Source organism: Pogona vitticeps, chromosome 2 (assembly GCF_051106095.1).
Source record: "Pogona vitticeps strain Pit_001003342236 chromosome 2, PviZW2.1, whole genome shotgun sequence".
Lineage (NCBI taxonomy): Eukaryota > Metazoa > Chordata > Lepidosauria > Squamata > Agamidae > Pogona > Pogona vitticeps.
In genome coordinates, this window is record NC_135784.1 from 233,007,723 (window position 1) to 233,030,193 (window position 22,471).

The 22,471-nt window shown below is 40.9% G+C and overlaps 1 protein-coding gene across 1 annotated transcript; it reads left to right on the forward strand.

Moving 5' to 3' along the window:
* Window positions 1-5,915: 5,915 nt before the first annotated feature.
* On the forward strand, window positions 5,916-22,101 carry CFAP95 (cilia and flagella associated protein 95). Its single transcript, XM_078385070.1, has 6 exons — window positions 5,916-6,219; window positions 7,550-7,658; window positions 11,668-11,789; window positions 12,896-12,964; window positions 19,853-19,910; window positions 21,863-22,101. Exons 1-6 carry the CDS (start codon window positions 6,122-6,124, stop codon window positions 22,055-22,057), a joined length of 651 nt encoding a protein of 216 aa, XP_078241196.1. The 5' UTR covers window positions 5,916-6,121; the 3' UTR covers window positions 22,058-22,101.
* Window positions 22,102-22,471: the final 370 nt, after the last annotated feature.

Here is a 22,471-nt window from a genome sequence, read left to right on the forward strand (position 1 = left end):
GATCTCCCACATAGTAAGGAGTCTCCTAATGCAACTAATCTTTTTGTAGGGTGTGGATTCAGTGACTCTACTTGGCTGAGTTTCACTCTCTCTCAAGTTCTCCTGCAGGGTGTCCTGTATGTCTTTCTCTGCATGCTATCTGCCAGACTCCTCTTCAAGAATCTGAAAGCAGTTTTGCAGTTCCACAGGTTAGGAGTGTATTTTCCTTTTCCTTCCTAAATGTGACCCTTTTCCATGTTGCTTCCTTCAGTACGTTTAGTTATCTTCAATATATTTATTCTCTCCTCAGCATTCAGCTTTGTTTTCCTGCTCTTATACCTCAAGTGCCTATTTCGGCTTCTGATGCTCAAGGAGTTCTATCTATGTACTCTTAATCTTCCCTTGTAGTCCTACAGTTCTCTCACTTTCTTTTCCAACAGTATATGCCATGTTGTTATCAGGCATGAAGATGAACATTGCACACACCTTGCAGGTCACCACCACAGAAGTGTCTCTTCCTTCCATAATCCCGGTTACCTTTTTACTTTCTTCTGCTTGTCTATGAGTCTTTGTCTTCTCTGCCTTGAAAGATGCTGGGAAGGTCCACTAATCTCTCTCTCTCTGCCTTTTTCTACTTCGTCTCCTTTTTCCTTTCATCTCTTCATTCACTAGACCCTTTCCTTACTATTGTTCCTCCACCAAACTCCTGGTCACTCACTCCTTGGAGTCTGTCCCACTTTAATTCCTCTGCTGTGATCTGTTAGGTGTCAACAAACAGAGAGCCAGTTACCAAAGGTTACAATTATCATCAGTGCAAGTTTAATTACATTTATTCAAACGACAGCTTGATTCAATTAAATAGTACTTGCTCCAAGATAAATGAAAATAGTCTTTATCTTCCAAGAGAAACATGTACTTAGATTCATCCTTAAGACTTCCTACATCATCATTTGTGTTATGTGTGTCAAGTCACAACCAGCTTATGGGGTTTTTGAAGATAAGTGAGATATTTAAGGACTGGCTTTACCAGTTCCATCACTCCCCCATGATTTTTCTTAGCTGAGAGTGGATTTGAACCCAGATATTCTGAACTGTAGTCCATTACTTTATTCTCTACACCAGGGGTCGTCAACCCTCAGTCTGCGGCCCAGTGCCGGTCCGTGGGCTTGATGGAACTGTGCCACAGATACGGATCTCCACCCCCTGCACAAACGCATAGGGGACGTGTCATGCTCACTCGTGGGCATGTTGTGCTAGCGTGACACGACCACTGAGCTTGCACGGGGGTGCCCCTTCCCCCGTGTATGGAGCTCAATCCCACCAACCGGTCCATGGTCCAAAAAGGTTGGGGACTGCTGCTTTACACCACAGTAGGTATCTGGGTACCCCCCTATTCTGTTTATCTCTTCCAATTTGCCTAAATCCATTTTCATGCTGTTAGTAAATGTCAGTGTTTCCCAGTCTGGGGGTTGTGATGTCCAAGGAGGTAGCAAAGTGTTTTTTTTTTGGGGGGGTCACAGGTTGTTGTTGTTTAGTCGTTAAGTCGTGTCCAACTTTTCGTGACCCCATGGACCAGAGCATGCCAGGCCCTCCTGTCTTTCACTGCCTCCCGGAGTTGGGTCAAATTCATGTTGGTAGCTTCGATGACACTGTCCAACCATCTCATCCTCTGTCATCCCCTTCTCCTCTTGCCTTCACACTTTCCCAGCATCAGGGTCTTTTCCAGGGAGTCTTCTCTTCTCATGAGATGGCCAAAGTATTGGAGTCTCAGCTTCAGGATCTTTCCTTCCAGTGAGCACTCAGGGGTGATTTCCTTCAGAACTGATAGGTTTGATCTCCTTGCAGTCCAGGGGACTCTTGAGAGTCCTCCAGAACCACAATTCAAAAGCATCAATTCTTCAGCAGTCGCCCTTCTTTATGGTCCAGCTCTCAGTTCCATACATCACGACAGGAAAAACCACAGCTTTGACTATGTGGACCTTTGTTGGCAAGGTAAAGTCTTTTCTTTTTAAGATGTTGTCTAGGTTTGTCATCGCTGTAGCCCTTGCCAAATTATTTATTGACCTTTCAGAGCAGGATATTAATGCATGTGTATGTTTGAGAAACAGGCCCTTTGGAGGAGAAAGTAGTGTCTACTTTCAGGACTGATTAGACTATGGTAGTGCTCTGAATGGAGGACTTGGAACAGCGTCTAGTGTGGCTGAGAAGGCCAATTCGAGAGTGACAATCCCTTCCACAATGAAGACAAATACAATCTATCCCCTGTACAGCTCCCTGATTTTGCTGGTTTCGGGACTGCCTCTTGTCTCAGCCTGCTGGACAAGAGTCTCTCCAAAATGCGAGAGGCCATGATGCACCTTGGCCTGCCTCCAAAGCTGAATGCTCAGATGTCAGGGTTTCCCATCTGTTGAGGTCCATTCCTAAGGCCTTCAGATCCCGCTTGCAGATATCCTTGTATTGCAGCTGTGGTCTCCCTCTGGGGCGATTTCCCTGCACTAATTCTTCATATAGGAGATCTTTTGGAATCCGACAATCAGCCATTCTCATGACATGCCTGAGCCAACGTAGATGTCACTGTTTCAGTAATGTATACATGCTAAAAATTCCAGCTCTTTCTACGACTATATTTGGAACTTTGTACTGCCAGGTGATACCAAAAATGTGTTGGAGACAATGCATATGGAACATGTTCAGCTTCCTCTCCTGCTGTGCACAAAGAGTCCAGGACTCACTGCAGTACAGTAGTGTGCTCAGGACAAAGGCTCTATAGACCTGAATTTTGGTACATGCTGTCAGCTTCTTATTAAGCCATACACTCTTTGTGAGTCTAGAGACCATGGTAGCTGCTTTGCCAATGTGTTTATCCAGCTCGACATCTAGGGAGAGAGTGTCATAGATCATTGAGCCAAGGTATTCAACCTCCAACTCTTGTGTGGAGATGGTAATAGAGAGAGGTGAGTCCATGCCCTGGCCCGTGACTTGTGTTTTCTTCGGGTTGATTGTTAATCCAAAGTCTTGGCAGGCCCTGCTAAAATGATTCATGAGTTGTTGGAGGTCTTCAGCAGAGTGGGCAACAACGGCTGCATCAGTGGTTAAAACGCTGTACTGCAGCTAAAACTGTGCTCACGACCTGGGGTTCAAATCCCAGGTAGCCGGCTCAAGGTTGACTCAGCCTTCTATCCTTCTGAGGTCGGTAAAATGAGTACCCAGCTTGCTGGGGGGGGAGGCAATGTGTAGCCTGTATAATTAAATTGTAAACCACCCGGAGAGTGCTTGTAGCACTATGGGGCGGTATATAAGTCCAAAAAAAAAAAGAAAGAAAAAAAAGAAAGAAGTCGCGCATGCACTTCAGCTGGACTTTGGTCTTCGCTCTCAGGACTATTTCTTATTTGAAAAAAAGCCAGAATCAAGATATAATTGCTGCCCCTTCCACAAGAAAGGGTTTTTTAACTATGATGTGCCACTTCCAGACCTCCAAAAGATGGGGAAGGGGAAAAGTGGGGGGGGGGGAGTACACACACAAAAACCCAGAAGGGAGGCACAAAAACAAGGGGCCTACCTCATCTGCAGCTGGTGTGAGGAAAGTTTTGTGCTCGTTTCTGAGGGGGATCCTCTCTGTGTGAAGGTTTTACCCCCTCTCTGGGTACCACAATGTCCTTCTGACCCTGTGCCATCTTTGAAATCCTTTGCCTTCTCTTCTCCCTACCTTTAACCTTCTCCAGCCTGTTCCCTTCCCAGTATTGATGTGATGGCTGCAGATTCGGCAGCAGGAGTGGTAGGAGAGCAAACATCAGCATTATGGCACCACCAAACCAGGGAATGATGATTTATGCAAATGTGGTAGGGGGGTCACAAGTTACTTGGCTATTATAAAAGGGGTCACAACTCAAAAAGGATGGGAACCACTAGTAAAATAATAGAAAAGGAAAAACCTGAGATCTGACCGAGAACTTCCAGAAATACAAGCTGGATTTCGAAGGGGCAGAGGAACTAGAGACCAAATTGCTAACATGCGCTGGATTGTGGAGAAAAACATCTACTTCTCCTTCATTGACTATGCAAAAGCCTTTGACTGTTTGGACCACAGCAAACTATGGCAAGTCCTTAAAGAAATGGGAGTGCCTGACCACCTTATCTATTTCCTGAGAAACCTATACATGGGACAGGAAGCAACAGTTAGAACTGGATATGGAACAACTGATTGGTTCAAAATTGGGAAAGGAGTACGACAAGGCTGGATATTTGGATATTGTCCCCTAGCTTATTTAATTTACATGCAGAATACATCATGCAAAAGGCCAGACTGGAAGAACCCCAACCCGGAATTAAGATTACCGGAAGAAATATCAACAACCTCCGATATGCAGATGATACCCCTCTGATGGCAGAAAGTGAGGAGGAACTAAAGAATCTCTTACTGAGGGTGAAAGAGGAGAGCGTAAAAAATGGTCTGAAGCTCAACATCAAAAAAAAAAAAAAAAAACTAAGATCCTGGCCACTAGTCCCATCACCACCTGGCAAGTAAAAGGGGAAGATATGGAGGCAGTGACAGATTTTACTTTCTTGGGCTCCATGATCACTGCAGATGGTAACAGCAGCCACGAAATTAAAAGACGCTTCTTGGGAGGAAAGCGATGACAAACCTCAACAGCATCTTAAAAGGCGGAAACCTCACCTTGCCAATAAAAGTTCGCATAGTCAAAGCTATGGTTTTTCCTGTAGTGATGTATAGAAGTGAGACCTGGACCATAAAGCAGGCTGACCACTGAAGAATTGATACTTTTGAAATTGTGGTGCTGGAGGAGACTCTTGAGAGTCCCCTGGAGAAGAGAAAAAGCCTATCCATTCTGAAAGAAATGAACCCTGAGTGTTCACTGGAAGGACAGATCCTAAAACTGAGGCTCCAATACTTTGGCCATCTCATGAGAAGAGAAGACTCCCTGGAAAAAACCCTGATGTTAGGAACGTGTGAAGGAAAGAGGAGAAGTGGACGACAGAGGATGAGATGGTTGGATAGCGTCACCGAAGCTACCAACATGAATTTGACCCAACTCCGGGAAGCAGTGGAAGACAGGAGGGCCTGGCGTGCTCTGGTCCATGGGGTCACGAAGAGTCGGACACAACTAAACGACTAAACAACAACATGTCCCTAAAGGCTTAATCCAAATAAAACTTAAAGGCACCATAGGACTTGGTTGCTTAAGCTTTTTTTTCCTGCAATGGACTAACATGGTTAAACTCCTTGGAAATCTTGGGAGGTAAGTTTAATTTGATGCAGTTTCCAAAGAAGTAACTGTGTTTGTCTCAGCATGTTGTCAAAGAAAGAAAAATTAAAAGGAAAAATGCTGCGGCACTTTAAAGACTAACTGATTAATTTTCTTGCGAGTTCCTGGACGCACTTCTTCAGCAAACAAGCCCCCCGCCCGCTTCATTTCTATATTTGTTAATTAGCACAGCAAGTTTACAAAATGTGTGCAGAGGGAATTCTGCTCGCAAGTGGATTAGTTCGCTATTCTTGCACACAACTAACACTTTTACACAGCTGAACCCGGCTTCAGTGTTGGGTTTGTAAAAAACGAGCGTGGCTTTCAGGGCAGAGGATTGAGTTCTTGTGCCTGTTATTTTGAAATTAAAGCCAGCGAGAGTAAAGCTGTTGGATTTCTGATGGCAGCGGAGTGGAAAGAGTGAAGTTCGACGACGACACCAACGAGAAAAGTCAGTTATAATACATTCACACGCTGTTTTGCAAGCCACAGTGCACCTTGTGGTAAACAGAATCAGGGTGCCTTTAATTAATAGCCTCTAATTTTTTTTGCAGCATAACGGAAGCTGTAGTTTGCTTTATAATCGCGACCAAGGAGGCTGGCGAAAAAGATCCGGCCTGTGGGCGGAACGATTCCAATGTGTTCATAACAGTTGGGGTTACCATAGAGATTAGTTGGGCGTCGGGTTACGAAAGCTACTTCCTCTTTCTTTATTAACTGAGTTACTGAGTGAGAAGGCTTGTGGGCAGTAGCCTTTTCTGTCTCTGCTTGTGTGGTACTATCTTTTGTTTACTGTCTTGCAGCAGAAGAGTGGGATTTTAGAAATAGAGAAAGGAAGATCCCTGGGAGTTGTGGTATTAAAAAAAAAACCATTGAAAATGGAATTGGGACCTACAGATGTAATGGAGCGCAAAGGAGCGCTGACTTTGCGCTCCAATTCTGCATATTATGGAAGACCCACTCTTGTGTACCGCTGGTAAGATGTGGGGGGATGAATTATTGACTGACCTGGGTAACATTTTTGTGGTCTTTGCTGACAAGTGTTTAGTACTCACAACTCCACCAGATTCTAAATCTTCTTCTCTACTAAGGGGCATAATCTCCGGCCGCAGTTTGCTTTTCTGTCGTTGTGAGGCTACAGAATATTTTGCTTATGTCCCATTTTAAGTTTTACCATTCTATTGGTGCTAATATAATACTCGGAATTATTGCTCCATATCTTGCCTATTATTGATTTAAAATGTCTTCTTTCAGATATATTTAAAACCAGGGGTCCCCAACAATTTCACAGGAGTGAGCATGCTGAAAATACTTAAAAGAGTGTTGAAGTTGGTTTCAAAAATAATGGAGAGGGAGGGAGCATTCTCTTTAAACAAAATAGCTGCCATAGTAGGGAGTGTTAGCGGTGCTGTTCAAAAAACAGTTGCACTTGCTTCACTGAAGACAAACTGTTGATGCTAGAAGAAAAACAACTTGTCCAGCTATAAAGCAGAGGACACCCCAAACATCTAAAGTAATTGCCTCCAAAGACTAAATTTAAAAAAAAAGGAAATTGATACAAGGCAAACTATTGACAATCAGAGGCAAGACCCACCTACACAAAATCTAGGCATAATGTATGCCATGCTTATACATAGATGTGCACATGGCAAAATACATACAAACCCAGCAAAAAAAATAAGCATCGAGACAAATAAGCAAGCTAATAACAAACTGTCCCCTCCAAAAAGCACAATCCACTTCTTATTGAAAGCTCTAACTGCAGAAAAAGACATCTTCCCTGAGTTATTTCTGAACAGCTGGATATTCTTATAGTCTAAATGCCCAAGGACCATTATTAGAAAGAAACTCAAGGGTTTTTCATGAAACAGACAAGCCTTTGAATTATCAGAAGCATGTGGGAGCCTGACAAAGGCCATGGGAAGTATTCTGTAACTGTGCTGGTTTGAGAGCCCAACTGTAGAGTATTTCGGTGAGGTGGCATGAATTGTTGTAAAACTGGTGGAGGGTTAGCTCTTCAGATGTTAACTAGCAGAAGCCAAAAGTAGCCTCCTGAAACTTGATCATGTACACGTCATGTATATTTTGTGCATAACTATCATCATAATAAGAAACTTAGAACTGCAGAGCTGGAAAGGGAACCAATGGATCATCAAGCCCAGCCTCTGCGAAGGAGGCGCAGTGGGGAATCGAAGTCCCAACCTTGCAGCCAGTGTCCTCATCCACTCGAGCTATCATGTACAGTTCCTTCAAAAGTACCCATGTTACTTACCAGCCAGTGCCTTTTTACTAATTATTATTTAAAGGTACTACAACAGAGAGGCTGAACCTAAAGATTATGACATACATGAAATTCCTCTGGGATTTAAAAACCTCTGTCGTTCTACCTACTGGCGACTTGGAACCATGGATCAGGTGAGAAAATGACTTTTCTGTCTTTGCTGTGTGGAGTAACATCAAATATAAGCACATGCTCAATTCTGAATTTCAAATATATTATTGACTTTTGTTGACTTTTAAAAATATTAGTGTATACATTCTAAAGATTAACTAGATACTCTGCAAGATGTTAGAAAACCCACAATTCCGTGCAACAGTTTTAACAGTGCAGATTATTTGTGACGTTTTCAGAATGTAAGTACCATCAAAATGGCATATAATTGCTTAATTCATATCTTCTAAGAACTGGGTCTGAGATCCACTGGATTAGCAAAATTTGCTGTTAACAAATGGACCCTCGATTTACGGATGGCTCCACTTGCGCACTTTTCGAGTTACGAACTTCTCCGGCCGCAAAATTTCACTTTGACTTGGACCGGAGAATTGACCTACAGACTAGAAGGGGGAGGTGGGGAAAGTACCAAATTCAAATTTGGCGCTTTCCCCGCCTCCCCCTTCCGGTCCGTAGGCCGCCGTGTGCCTCTGGATGCTTTCCAGGGCTTCTCCGACGCCATGGGAGTCATCTAGGTGGTTCCCCCCTGCCGATCGTGCTTCAGAGGTCCCCCGCCACCACCGCTGGCTGAGTGCAGCTCGGCTCCCAGCAGCAGTGGCGGTGGAAGTCCAGGAGTCCGAGCTGGGAGCCGAGCATGGCTGGGATCGCTTGGCTCCCAGTGGCGGCGGTGGGGGACCTCCAGAGGCCTTCTAGGGCTTAGCTGCCATGGGAGACATCTCAGAGGTCCCACCACCGCTGCCGATCGTGCTTCGGAGGCACGATCGGCAGCGGGGGGACCTCCGAGATGCCTCCCATGACAGTGGAGAAGCCCTGGAAGGCTTCTAGAGGTCCGCCGTCTCCGCCGTTGGGAGCCGAGCCGCACCGGGAGATCCCGGCTATGCTCGGACTCCTGGACTTCCCCCGCTGCTGCTGCTGGGAGCCAAGCCACGCTAGGCGATCCCGGCCGTGCTCGGACTCCTGGACTTCCCCTGCCACTTCCAAGTGCGGCACAGCATGGCTCCCAGCAGTGGAGTATCTTTACTCCCGGTATCTTTACATCAGTAAAGATGTAGAGGAGAAATACTGTAATAATTGGCAGTTTGAATTTTCCAGGATGATCATTTGGACAGAAAATTCTCAGTGTACTTCATGGTTTACTAGAAATGTTATTACATGTTTGTGTGCAGCATTTAGCTTTGGTTGCTATTTTTAACCACTGAAGGAAAACTTGGAGGATTAGCATAAGAAGATAGGTCTTTGTGTTTAATTTGATCTGTTAGTTCTAAACCAAGTGTTCAAAGTCTGGGAAGTTTCTCTATTATTGCATCAGGTAGTCATTTATGTACATGAATCAGTCAGCTAAACACACATGGAATTATGTGCAGAGTAAAAAATTATAATTTTACTTCCCCTGCCCCTTAGCAAAGGAGCAGGGGAAGTGTTCAGTTTGCTCATTTTTAAGCCACTTCATAATACTAGAAATTGAAATTAGAAGGTCTTAGCAGCTTTGACAGTTGTATGGTTTGATTTTAGTCTGTTCCCAGTGATTGCATGCTCTGCGCATACCAAGCTGCACCCAAAAAGAAGAAGCCCTGACAGGCTCTGAAAGGTGGGGGTTGGGATGCTCTGGGGACATATTGGTTCCCTCTAGCAATTATGTCATGTGTTCACTAGAAAAAAAGAGCAAACCAGTCCACCTCCTGCAGCACATCAAATGCCCATCTAAACAAGCTCTGTGTTAAATATTCTTTATAGCATTGGTTCCCAACCATGGGTAATCCAGGTGTTCTTCTGCAACTCAAAGAAACCCTGGCCAGCACAGCTGGTAGTGAAAGCTTCTGGGAAATGCAGTCCAAAAACACGTGGGTTGTCCATGATTAGAAAGAACTATATAGAGTTGGTATTATCAGCTGGCTTTGTGACCGCTTTGCAATACCTAAACATAAGAAAACCTTATGATAAAAAACACAATGTTAATTTTATTTATTTATTCAATTTATACCCGCCCATCTGATCTTGCGACCACTTTAGGTGGCTTCCAGATATGTTTGTTATGATAAAACTCTGTTATTTATCATTTAAAAAGCTGACTTTTTATCATGCTTCATTCATACCAAATAAACTGAAAACAATTAAGCATCTTGGAACAGTAATGGAGTGTGATGCACCAAGCTTTATTGTTCTCTAATCAGAACTTTCCCAAAAGGTAGAAGCAATGTTTTAGCATTTCCATAAGCAAGTTCTCACTGGGTGATGGTGGTATACAGTATTATTATATCTCTAGCCAGCAAATTTCATCTTCAGCAGTGTTGTTAGTGATGAAACTGTGTCGAGGTATGTGAGAGGAAACTTTGGTGCTACCTTGTCATCTCTGAGGCTATGGAGACACTTAAAGGAAGAGGGGAACTAAGCACGTATCTCAAAAACAGTCTGTCTGTAAGCTTGCCCTGGGAAGTTGGGGGAGAGTTGTGGTAGAGGGGTGAAAATGCTTGAGCAATGAAAGCTGTGGAGGTTATAATGGAATAGGCATGAAGTACTTAGACAGCTCCTGCCTCAACTCTGTTTAATTGAGCAGAGAAGAACATGATCTCATTCCAGAAAACATTTTTGCTTATGAAAAGTAACAGGCCTTTAACTAGTTTTGAAAGAACCTTTACAAAAGCACAAATCTATATTGCATAAAGTAACTCAGGAGGCTCTCTGAGTTAGGTATTGGTGGCTTGGCTCTGGCCTGGTTCCGTTCCTTCTTGGAGGACCGCCCCCAGAGAGTGCAGCTTGGGGAGAGTATTTTGGCCCCGTGGAGTCTCAAATGTGGGGTTCCACAGGGGTTGACTATTTCTCCAATGCTGTTTAATATCTATATGAGGCCGCTGGGTGGGGTCATCAGGGGGTGTGGAGCATCGTGTCATCAATATGCTGATGACACCCAGCTCTACATCTCCTTTTCACCAACTGCAGGTGATGCCGTCCTGTCCCTTCAGCGCTGCCTGGGGACCATACTGTAATGGATGCGGGAAAATGGGCTAAGGCTGAACCCGGACAAGACAGAAGTTCTGAGGGTGGGTGGCCCCGTGGTCGGCGGCTTGGGTGACTCTCTCACATTTGGGGGGGTGATCCTGGCCGCGAAGAGTGGGGTCCACAGCCTAGGGGCACACCTGGACCTGACGCTCACCATGGAAACGCAGGTGGCGTTGGTAGTTCGCACCACCTTTTTCCACTTTTGGCAGATTGCCCGGCTGCGACCTTACCTAGACACGGGGGCGCTCACTACCTTAGTACATGCGCTCGTAATCTCTAGATTAGACTACTGTAACACACCCTACGTGGGGCTCCCTTTGAAGCTGATGCGGAAACTTCAGGTGGTGCAGAATGCGGTGGCCAGACTCCTTACTGGAGTGAGAAAATACCAACATATCTCTCCTACTCTGGCCATGGTGCACTGGCTGCCCATCCATTTCCGCATTGATTTCAAAGTGTTAATGCTTACATAACTAAACAGTTTAGGACCCCGATACTTGGCGGAATGCCTGCTCCCACACAGTTCTACTCGGATCACCCGCACGAGCCAGGAGGTGAGGCTGAGGAGCCTAACGCCGAGGGAGACCCGGAAGCAAAGGACACAAAACCGGGGCTTCTCAGCGGTGGCTCCTCACCTCTGGAATAACCTTCCTCTGGTTATTCGTGCGGCCCCTACGCTGGGCACTTTTAAGAGTCAACTAAAAACATGGTTGTATGTTCAGGCCTTCCCTCCTGTCAATATTTAAATCTTTCTTTATTTTTTCTTTCATTTATTATTTGTTTTATTATTGTATGTGTTATGGACTGTTTGTAAAATTCTTATGTTTTCGTATACACCTTATTGGAAGCTGCCCAGAGTGGTCGACCAGACCAGATGGGTGGGATATAAATCAAATAAATAAATAAAATAAATAAGTTGACAACTGGTCTTATTCTAAAAACATTTCCCTTCCCCCACCTTATATTTACTTGTAGAAATGGCTGACCACGTATCAAGACTATTCATCTCAACCCTATAGAATTAAAGAATACAAGGAGCTGGAAATGCATAAGTCTGTGTTGGATAAGGATAATTTTGAACTAGCTGTTCTTGACAGGTATCCCTAGATTCAATATTCTAGTTCAATATTCAACATTAAACTAATGCTATATAATAGGATATGTGATACATAGACTGAACTCTTGTTGACATAAAATTGTCCTGTGCAAGCCAGATGACACCACTGTCTATTGATTAATTAAATATTTAATTAAATTAAATTTAGAATTTCCTAACCCACTCCAACTTCAGATTCCAAGGCTCTCTATGGATCCCTTTCACCATAGGGAGGCTTTTGGGAGCCTTGTAACGAGGAAGGGGGGAGACCTTTAATATTGGGGAAGTCTTTAATACTGGAAAATTACTGGCGATATCCCAATGTGAGATTAGAACCACCACAAGTGATCTTCTGATATTAAAGGTTCCGCACATCCCAAGGCTCCCGAAGGCTTCCCAGGGCTAAAGGAGATCCATAGGAAGCTTTGAACATGAGGTGTCTGTGATAGACTGTTTCGGTATTGATTAAATTAAAGATATCCTTTGCCGGATGATGATGTCACCTGATTTATACAGTGTAAATTTACATTAACAGGATTTCAGCCTATGAGTGACTCACTCCTATACAGTGTTTTTTGTTGCTCATTATTTATTCTCAAAAGTAATGAATTCCATTTATATTGAGTTCCAAGCATGTATGCACATGTTCCAGGATATCTGGAAGTTCTGCAAAGAACCAGTTTGACTGGCATTTCCCATTATACAGTATTTAGAATTTAATGAGCAATTTTGTTAGGTAATGAACTTAAAATTAATACTTGTTTGAGTCAGTCTGTCGCATTTCATCCAGTAGAGAGCAGTGGTGACCATTTACAGAAATGCACTATGACAATCCCAGAAGCAGCGTCAGCTGTGTCAGAAGCAGCTTTGTGTTGCATGAAGATAGAAAGAATGAAAACCTGATAAAGACAAAAGAGAAAGCTTCCCTTTTGCCTACAAGACACAAATAATATGTATGCTTTATGTATGCTTTTCTTGAGAGAACGTTCCAGTGAACTCAGTCAGGCATACTCATGAGGAGGCTGTGCTGAACTGTACTAAAATCAGGCTTAGATTTTATACATTTGATTTTCCTTGTAACCTGAAAACTCTTCTTTTTCTTACCAGGGAAACAGGACTACCTGAAACAGGTGTGGGAGCTGTGTTGCCACATCACTCTCCTGATCACTTTAAAATGTTAGTGTTTGCAAAATTATGCTAACCGATCTAGCAATCCTGTTCAGGATCTACAGTTTATCAAACTGCAAAGTTTGAAAAGATCTATAAGGTATTCCCTGTAAACAAAACTCACAACAGTTGTCACTGCCGTACCCAACACAAAAACGTCATTCTTGTCCATCATTGTTCTCAAGCTTCAGTTGCAATGTAGTTAATTGTTTTAGTGATTGTATTTTGCACTAGAATACTAATACCGTAATTTAACATGTATTTTCAATAATGACAGTGTAAGGAAAATATCGTCATGTTGTCATTTGAAATACTGTATACAGTACTATTTTCTTTGTCTTATATCTAATAATTATGCATGATACCATGAAATTTCTAAGAAACTAGGAGACCCTTTCTATTAATGTTGTGTTCTGGTAAAATACTGCATTCTGGGACATAAGGGAAAGCAGCTAAGTTTTTATAATACTCTAATCTCACCCAATAAAATAGTTCCCTGACAATTGACTTTAGTAGCGACAGTGGAATAACTGCCCCAAAGTAAGAAAAAAATGGCCATTGTATTTTGTCATCCTTTTTTTCCATTTTCATTTACTGTAATTCATGCATGTTAAATGTGCTGGCCTCATTGCAATGTTTTGAAGGTTGTTTCCTTTTCTTATGAGAGATTGTAGTTAGGGAATTTGACACAGAAAAAGCAAGGAACATTTGTTTATTGGTAGGAAAGGTTTAAGGACTAGAAGGATCAAGGCCAAGGAAGATTCTCTTGGAGTTAGAGAGGATGCCTAGAAGCTGAGTCCAAGAGAAAAAGAATTTAACATATTCACTCGGTCTGAGTGACAGTCCTAAACAAGAACCTCTTATGGCATGCTGAGTGGTGTTGCATTCCTCCACAAATGAGCCTGTGTATCCTATGGAAGAAGTAGCAATATATAATCTATGCTTTGAATGTACAGTATTAAGAAGTGGATGGTTGAAACAGAATTTCAAAAGGAAAATCATGTTGCATTCTAATCATACTGACACCAGCAGTAGAGATTATAACACACAGGCGACAAGAACTGAAAAATTTGCATTTTACTCATTATAAAGAAGTACAGTATACCTGAGCATGGGGAAATTATGACTGCAGCACCTTCCAGGTGCAGCATTGGTTCCATCATGTTTTGTCTCTTATTTTGTTGCATGATGAATGCAGATCATAAGGTTTACCAGGACTTACATTCTCTTAACTCTTATTACTACAGTGCTTTCCAATATCTCTTTCTGTCTTCTCTGGGAAAGATAAAGGTTTGCTTTACTGGGGTGATGATGTTGATAATATATTTTCATTACAACAGGAGAAAAATGTATGTGTGTGTGTGTGGGGGTGTCTGCCAGTTTTATGCACTCCTTTCTTCACAGCAGCTGGCAAGCTGACATAAAACCAAAGCACTAAATTCCACTACTCCCTGCTATATCATGGAACAAGAAAAGAATAAACCAAGGGTTTTGGGAAGAAGAAATAGATGTGGGAATTTTGATGGGGGAAACATAAGAATATAATTTGGTATGCTAAGGAAAATTCAGATGAGTGAAAAGTCTGCAAGAACGATGGCGAAACAAATACTGTATCCAGAGGTGCTCTGAATTATGATCCGTTCTCTTTTCTGTCAAGACCATCAATTATCATCCATCTTGCTAACTAATATAGTGATCAGGTTTCACTGTTGCAATGAAACGTATGAATGGTATTCCAAAAACAAAGTGATTATTCTGCTTTAGTATGATCCACTTATATTTTCAGCTGTAGGTAATTTACAACAAAAATAAGCTCTCTTTATTTGCTCTTTGGCCATGAATCTAACAAGATATTTAGCTATAATGAGGATGATCAGCGTCTACTGTCTTACATTCTGCAGAATATTTGGTACCAAATATAAGAACACTAAAGTTACAGATTGAACCTTTCGAGTTTCACATCCTTGTATTTATGTATGAATGACGGCCCATGTATCAGGAGGGAAAGCTAATATTTATTTGGTTATACCTCTAACTCCATTAAAGTGGAAACAAGCCTTATTGTTACTATTAAGAGTAATATATCCCTGAGATGGCCAGCATTTATGGGGTGGGGGGGCATTTTTAACTAAATTGTTCTGAGGCCAGAGGTCCTATGGTGATGTCATCATAGCCTCAACTTGGCAACTTGAGTGGGGTAGTTCTGCCCACCATGCTCTGAAGAACTTGGTGCCAGTGAGGATTGTCAAGTAGTCATGCTTCACTTCTTGACCACCTGGTAGATGAATGATTACCATGTTACTTCATTGGCAAGATTTTACCTGGATTTAAAACATGTCACCTGGTAGCTGTTTGTCCATAGTGGCTGTGAATGCTAAGCTTTCAGCCTTTATAGAACTAGATATATCAGGCAAAATAGGCACTCACTGTTTGGGCCAAATGTTGAGCAAAACAAATCTTTCAGAGTGATTAGCCAATGAATAAAGCTATCCATTGGTTTGACAGTATTCATAGCAGTTGTATAAATGAAAAATGTTACAGTGATGGGAATGCTTGGTCCCTAGCAGTCTGCAAATAGCTGAAATCTGCAGAGCTGCCTCTACAATGCAATTAAACTTTAGGATTAAGAAAAATATAATCTACAAAAGTAACTATTCCAAACTCTGCTGTTATACTACCTGATGCATTTACTGCTTTGACAGTAAATTGACTCAGTGATCACTAGGGTGCCTTCCAGCTCTATAGTTCTATGAGTTTATGATTTTGTTGCTTTCCAGAAAAATCAAGTTCCATTTTATCTTCAGTGGACTTTTGTGAATTTAACTACGTGCAGCCTGGAGAAAGGGAAGAGCTGGCATAAACAAGAGAGGGGAAAGACAACTATATATTGTTACAGGCTTCTACTTATTGTTGATGATGATGATGATCTTATGACTGCTGTGAACATTAAATGTCTGAAGAGAGATTTCCAACAACGAAGTTATCCTATCATTTTTAAATAATTCTACATATATTTGGACTTACTCTATGTGTAGCCTACTAAATTGAATTGGTCTTAAGCCTCAGTAAATGAGTATATCTGTTCTTATTAGGAAGCAGATGTTGGCAAAGTTACTTTCTTGAACTACAACTGCCCAAATCTCCCATCCAACATGGTCAGTAACTATTTTTATGGTGGGGTCGGTCTCAAAACTGGTTTTTTAAGCTCTGCTATGAATCTGAGTTTCTATTACACTATGGCCTACCACAATGAAACGAAACAGCAGCTAATGGGGGGCAGGGGTTTAAGAAAGAGGTGCCACATGGAATTTGGACTTGCTTTTATATGTGTGTGTATATATGCCTTTGTGTATGAAAAGTCAAGTACAGTATTGCAAAGAGGGTTTAGTGTAGATACTTTGTATACTAAAATAATATGTATTTCTGAAGGAAATAACACCTTGATTTCTGCAGTTTACCCTCACTTTATCCTGCATTTTTCCCTGTGACGTTATGTCACTCAAGGGATTCCTGTGGTATTCCTATGACTCTACCATATATGAGGATTTTTCCATTAATAAAAAACGATGGTAAAAAACAACTGTCCTATGAGAATATCACCAAAGCCAATGTGTGAAGCAAAATGTAATTATTATTTTTTCTTTGTATTCATCAGGAATGTCTCTGGCTGCTTTATATGATCTCCTCTCCCTATTTTATTCCAAAAACAATCCTGTAAGGAAGACTTTTACTGAAAAGTATTGTGTAGTCTGAGGATACCAAGTAAAATTTATGTCTAAGCAGGATTTTGAAGTTTTCCAAGCATGACATTCTTACTATTTCGCTATACTAACTTCCTTGGATAAGTGATTACTATATAGATCAGTGATGGCGAACCTATGGCACGTGTGCCACAGCTGGCATGCAGAGCCCTTTCTGTGGGCACACGAGCCATCAGTCACCAGATAGCTACTCCCACCCCCACAGCCAAACCTCAGGAGGCGGCTGCAGCCACAATGCTGGCATTTCCAGGTGGTGGGCCAGGATCTGGAGTAGCTGGCGCTGACTGCGAATCTGGAGTGAGGTCTTGGGTCACCTCTGTGCCTGGGATTCCCCCTTTCACCACCACTTCCAGTTCCACCGCCGCAGTCTGCCGCCCACTCTTCCCCCCTCCAGTTTGGGCACTCAGGATCAAAAAGTTCACCACCACTGATATAGATCATGCTGAGGCAAAAACATACTGGTCGAAAAATAGCTCAACAAGGAGTGTGCTTGCATAAACAGAAGATGTATCAAAGAATTTGAAAAAAGGGGAAATGATGTTGATTATTTAAACATATGAAAGGGGCACAGAATTTAATGTTCTTAAAATACTTGTAAAAAGGAAAGCAGACATTAGAAGAGTAAAAATGTGGACTAAGAATAAAATAGAATTTAGGATAAGCACAGCATATAGTTCAAAAGGTTAAGTAAATTTAAAGCATAGAATGGTATGTTTAGTATAAAATGTAGAGTATAAGTTATATATACAAATGTCAGGTGTCCTTGATATGCAATAATTTTTTTAACTTGCTTCTGTTTTCACTATTCTTTCTGTCATGCTTGGAAAACGTCTTAATAAAAAAGGAGTGTGCTTAAGTGCATAATATGCAAAATTCATATGGTACAAATGACTGCAAGATTTGAATAATTTGTAGATTAGGAAGGCCAGATTTGGAGAATTGGGATCTAGGAATTCTAAATAGGTGCTCTTTCTCTAAGGTAAATTAAGTGAGTCTGTGCCATTGCTAGGAGACTGGCTCTAGCCAGGCCAAGACCAGAACACAAGATGCCTCTCCAAACAGGATATGAGAACATCCTCCTGTTGCCTACTGTTTGGGGTGCCTGTTGTGGGAGAAGCATCAGTGTACAAATTGGATGTTGTGGCTGGGGCTAGTGCAATCTGAAATCCATTGGTGGGCTCTTGTGATTCTGTATTGTAGATGGTGTTCAGACAAATGGTGAAGCAAGTCCTGAGTTCTATATTTTTAATAATTATTAATATGTATTTAAAAAACCTTACACCACCAAAAAGAAGGATGTTTTAACACCTGCCTTTGCTTTTCTTGTCACTTATTTAGCAGATTCCTTCATGTAGAAGTCTAATTTTCCTTTAAGCAATTCTTAAAATTGGCATTGGCTTTTTATTTGTTTTGGCCCATTTCGTTCTATTCCCATTAAGTATATTATAGTTTTAATTGCTATGTAAATAATGAACAGTAAGTATCTTGAAATACAACCTAAAAATAGATCTGTACAACAAAAAAGAAACGGAGCAAAATACAAAGAAAAGGATAGTTCTATGGAATCTATTTGTGAGTAAGCTAGCCAGACCTCATAAATGTGATATTTATCCCCACTGTCTTTTTCTGAAAACTATATCTATAAAACTTACTAGAGCTGGAGCATCTGTCTTTGATGGCAAAATTGAACTTATTTCAAAAGTTTAGTCACTGGTTCACTGCAGGAACTGTACAGGGATTATCTTATAAAATATATTACTAGATGGTCTTATTACAATATGATCAGAACATGCTTTGTTTTATTTATTGCCTTGGTTTAGTAAATCATGCAGTGGTGATCACGACTGCTTTAATCACAGGACCAGAGTAGACAAGGTTGGAAGAATCCATTTATTGGTTACACATCGTGCCTCCTTCATATATTAAGCAAAGAGTTGTTTGAGATCAGTCACTTTTTTCCCCTCAAGTGTGCACTGGAGAGGAATGTATATGAAGGGGTGGAGGATAGCAAGATGAGATGAGGGGCTGTGTAAGTGGATTGAGCTAGGAGAAACATCTGAAGGGGTGGAGTGTGGAGATATAAAATGAAATAAGCGAGAAGGCGTTGCTGCCATGTATCCTGTTAAGACCAGGAGGTATTAAATTTATAAACAGGCTATAGTTTGGGTCCTGGCAATTGAAACATCTGCCCTTACCAACCCTTGTACTGTCATAACTGCCAAACATGTCTTGTAGATTTGGGCAACATCTTTTAAGAGCAAAATTATAATTAGTTGAAGTTATAATTTTATTCTTGTACACTAACATGAAGAATGTATTAGTATTAAATATTTCATTAAAATGTAAGCAGTGGGCTTTCATACATGTGTAGTGCTGTACGGTAATATTCTTTCCAACCTTGGATAGATGGAGGAGCAGGATGTTATTATGGATTGCTTTAGTGGATCGGGCAGTCAAAATATCCCATATGAAAATAATTCATACATAGACCAACTTTTATGTTTTTGTTTGTTTTTCTTGAACCTGTAGGCCATAAACTTTCAGTAGTTTGCAACATGCTGTTTGTCTTAAATAAATAATAGTTTTAGTTTCATTCACTTGTTGCCTTTGTACAATGTATTAGAAGCATGAATCTTCCTGTGCCTTAGCACAGCAATGACATTTTATTTCCTACCCTGCAAAATAATAGGATAACAGTCACAGGATTCTGGACTCTGTCCTGACCCATGTGGTGGCTATGGGAGATTTTCCTGGCAAATTGACATGGATAGTGAACTCTGCAGTTATAAGCAGTCAGTAGGATCATGAATAATCATGGTATACTTGTCATTTTCTGTTTTCATTTTGCTTGCTAAGGAACTTTTACATTGACTGTTTATTTTAAATTATTGTTAGAAATAAATTGTAACTCAGAAAAATTATGGAAGCCAGTTTACCGTAGCAGATAGAATATCGGACTAGGAGATCTGGGTTTAAATGTCTGCTCGGCCATGGAGACTCAGTAGGGTATAGCATTGATAGAACCACTCTCCAAATATCTCACCTTGAAATCTCTGCTAGAGTGAGTCACCATAAGTCAGAATTGACTTGACATACAATAGAACAATTGTCCTGTTTCATATCTTCTGTTTTATAGGCTGCTGGACACAACATATAGAATAGACTATGTTCCACCATATGACTATCAACCCTATGTAAGTAGAAACAGGATGTCTGCAGGGCTGTACATATAAAGGGCATTGTATAGAACAATTGCTACAAGGAAGCCTTTTAAACAGCCTCTAAGATGCAAAAGTAGTATCCATGCAGTGTTTATGACATTCAGATTTAGAGATGCTACACAGCAGCAGAATTGAACAATGTCATTTTAGAAAAATATTTAAATTTTTAAAATGAAAATACTTTAAGCAATATCCAAAGTTCAGGCATTTGAGCTTGAATGTGTTATTCTAATGAGCCAGTAGATAGACCTCTTGCAGCAGTTTTGCTTTTAACTTTTCCAGGATTAAATAAAAATGCTTTTTGCCTCTCTGAATATTAATACAGTAGAAATATATATTTTATTCTTTTATGGAAGGAGGTTCCTAAATTGGAATGCAAAACTATTATCTTGCTTATTGGCATCTATTCCTATGAGTCTTGAAAATTTTAACATTAAGATAGTAGAAATTCAATTAATTAAAAACAGCAAGAGAATGCTGATATACATGGGGGTGTGTGGAGGCAGAATGCTTTAAATTGGACTCTTTAACACAGTATGGAGCCAGTAAATGAGGGTAGAAAGGGTGTTGATACATTATGATTTGGTCTGGAACCCTTGCTTTATGTGCCAGAAATTTCACCAGAATAGGAACTGTGGCCAGATACTTCTGTAACTATGGCAACTCATAAAGAAAAGTGTGTTTGTATATGCACATTAAATTTCAGCTATTATAGTACAAGATCACTTTTTCTCCCTGTCCCCTGGAAACACCCCATCTGGACATTTTGATCTCGTTAAGCATAGGAACACTCCTTTCCTGCAGCTATTTTTTCTCTCTGATTATTTCTTGTGAATATGTGAAATGTATTTCCCATTCTTGGCTTCTACAACCTCTTAAGTCACTTTTGCATTGGCAGTCTCTATAAATCCCTGTTGGTATCACACAGTTTAGGATTATGGTCTTATTCAGGCCCTAAATTTTCATACCACTACCTGCTTTGTTCATCTTCCTTTAGTCTGCTTTATCAGACATCTAATATAGATTCCTTGCTTTCTTGGGCCTAATGTATCTTGGATGTTCTCTCATGCATCTCATGCCCTAACCCCCTTACCATCTCTTTCCCTAAGCCTTTTTATTCTTCTTTTTGTCGAACATATAATTTTGACTGTAACTATGTTTAGCTGGCTGGATAGCTTGGTGGTTTAGAAGTTGGGAGTTTGATTCCGCCCTGTGCTTCGTGGGAGAAGAGCCAGTGTGTGTAGTCCTGGGCAAGCTGCACTGTCCCAGGCTGCTCTCAGAAGAAGGGAATGGTAAACCACTTCTGTGTATTCTGTACCTAGACTAACATGAAAAGTGGTGCCATGAATTAGAACTGACTTGATGGCACACAATTATATTAAAGTATTATGTTTAGTATAAACCAATCTTGCCCCTGAATTGTTTATAAGATGACCCATAGTACTGGCCTGTTTTGAATAGAATTGAAAAGGGGCAGTGTCCAAAACGTGTCTCCTGCCCATATCACAAATTGAGGGCACTGGTATGTAAGGATGGGACTAAGTTTCCTTTTGGCAGCAGTCTGTGACATTTAATGTGTAGTACTCAAGGTCTCTAAGATGTGGGTTAACTTAAGTATGGGTTGAAAGGGCTTTAAAAGCCAGTGTATATATTTGGATAACTATCTTCCCACAGCAGGTTTCTTTTAAATAGGTCTATTACTCTGTTCTAGCATAATGTAAGTAGAGTAATATATCTACTATTCTGTTGTACCATATAGCCCTTTCTATGCACGTAATGGGTGAAGTTACATTGGTATGAAAATATATACACTAAATTTAATTTCTGATGAATGTAAATTTAAGATGTTTCCTCTGTTTGGCCATAAATTGTTTGTGTGTGTTGTGTCCTTTCTCTTTATAACACTTTTTATGTATTTTCTTTAGATTACACCAGAAGCAGGTGGCTATTCCATAGTTCACAGAAAATGTCATTCTCAGTTTACTGACACAGCAGATTACAGAAGGCATGGTATCAACACGTGGCAAGATGAAAGTGGAGTGTATGCCAACACAGATCTAAAGCAAAAAGTATTTCCTGTAACTAACCCTATACTAACAAATGTTGAAAATGATGCATAAGAACTAGTACATCTACAAAAATAAAGATTATCTACATAATAGCATTTTTATGGATTCGTTCTCTTAAATAAGATAACATTTAGGATATTTAGTTCCAGAATAAATCTGTGCATCTTTTTAAAGGACATAATAAATAGAGGCCCTGTGAACTTTCCTGTTTTACTTGCTGTCAAAAAACAGCAAGTACACTTGCAAGTGCACACACAGACAACTGATCTTTTTAACAAGATGCTGATGACTGAAACCAGAAATAGGCATCATTAATAATCCATCATTAGACCTGAAAGCACAATATGATTCAGATGAACTTTCATGTTTAAAGAATCAGGCTTCAGAGATATTCTGCACTGAAGACCAGACCAGACCAAACAACTAATTTGCAAACTCAGAGATGAAAGAAGGTCCTGCTGGGAT

Excerpts from the sequence above, each read along its gene's own strand:
- CFAP95 (XM_078385070.1), top strand. The coding sequence starts at position 6,122 with ATGGAATTGGGACCTACAGATGTAATGGAGCGCAAAGGAGCGCTGACT. Across the intron at positions 6,220-7,549 it reads CCCACTCTTGTGTACCGCTG|GTACTACAACAGAGAGGCTG; the intron begins GTAAGATGTGGG and ends TATTATTTAAAG. Across the intron at positions 7,659-11,667 it reads GACTTGGAACCATGGATCAG|AAATGGCTGACCACGTATCA; the intron begins GTGAGAAAATGA and ends ATTTACTTGTAG.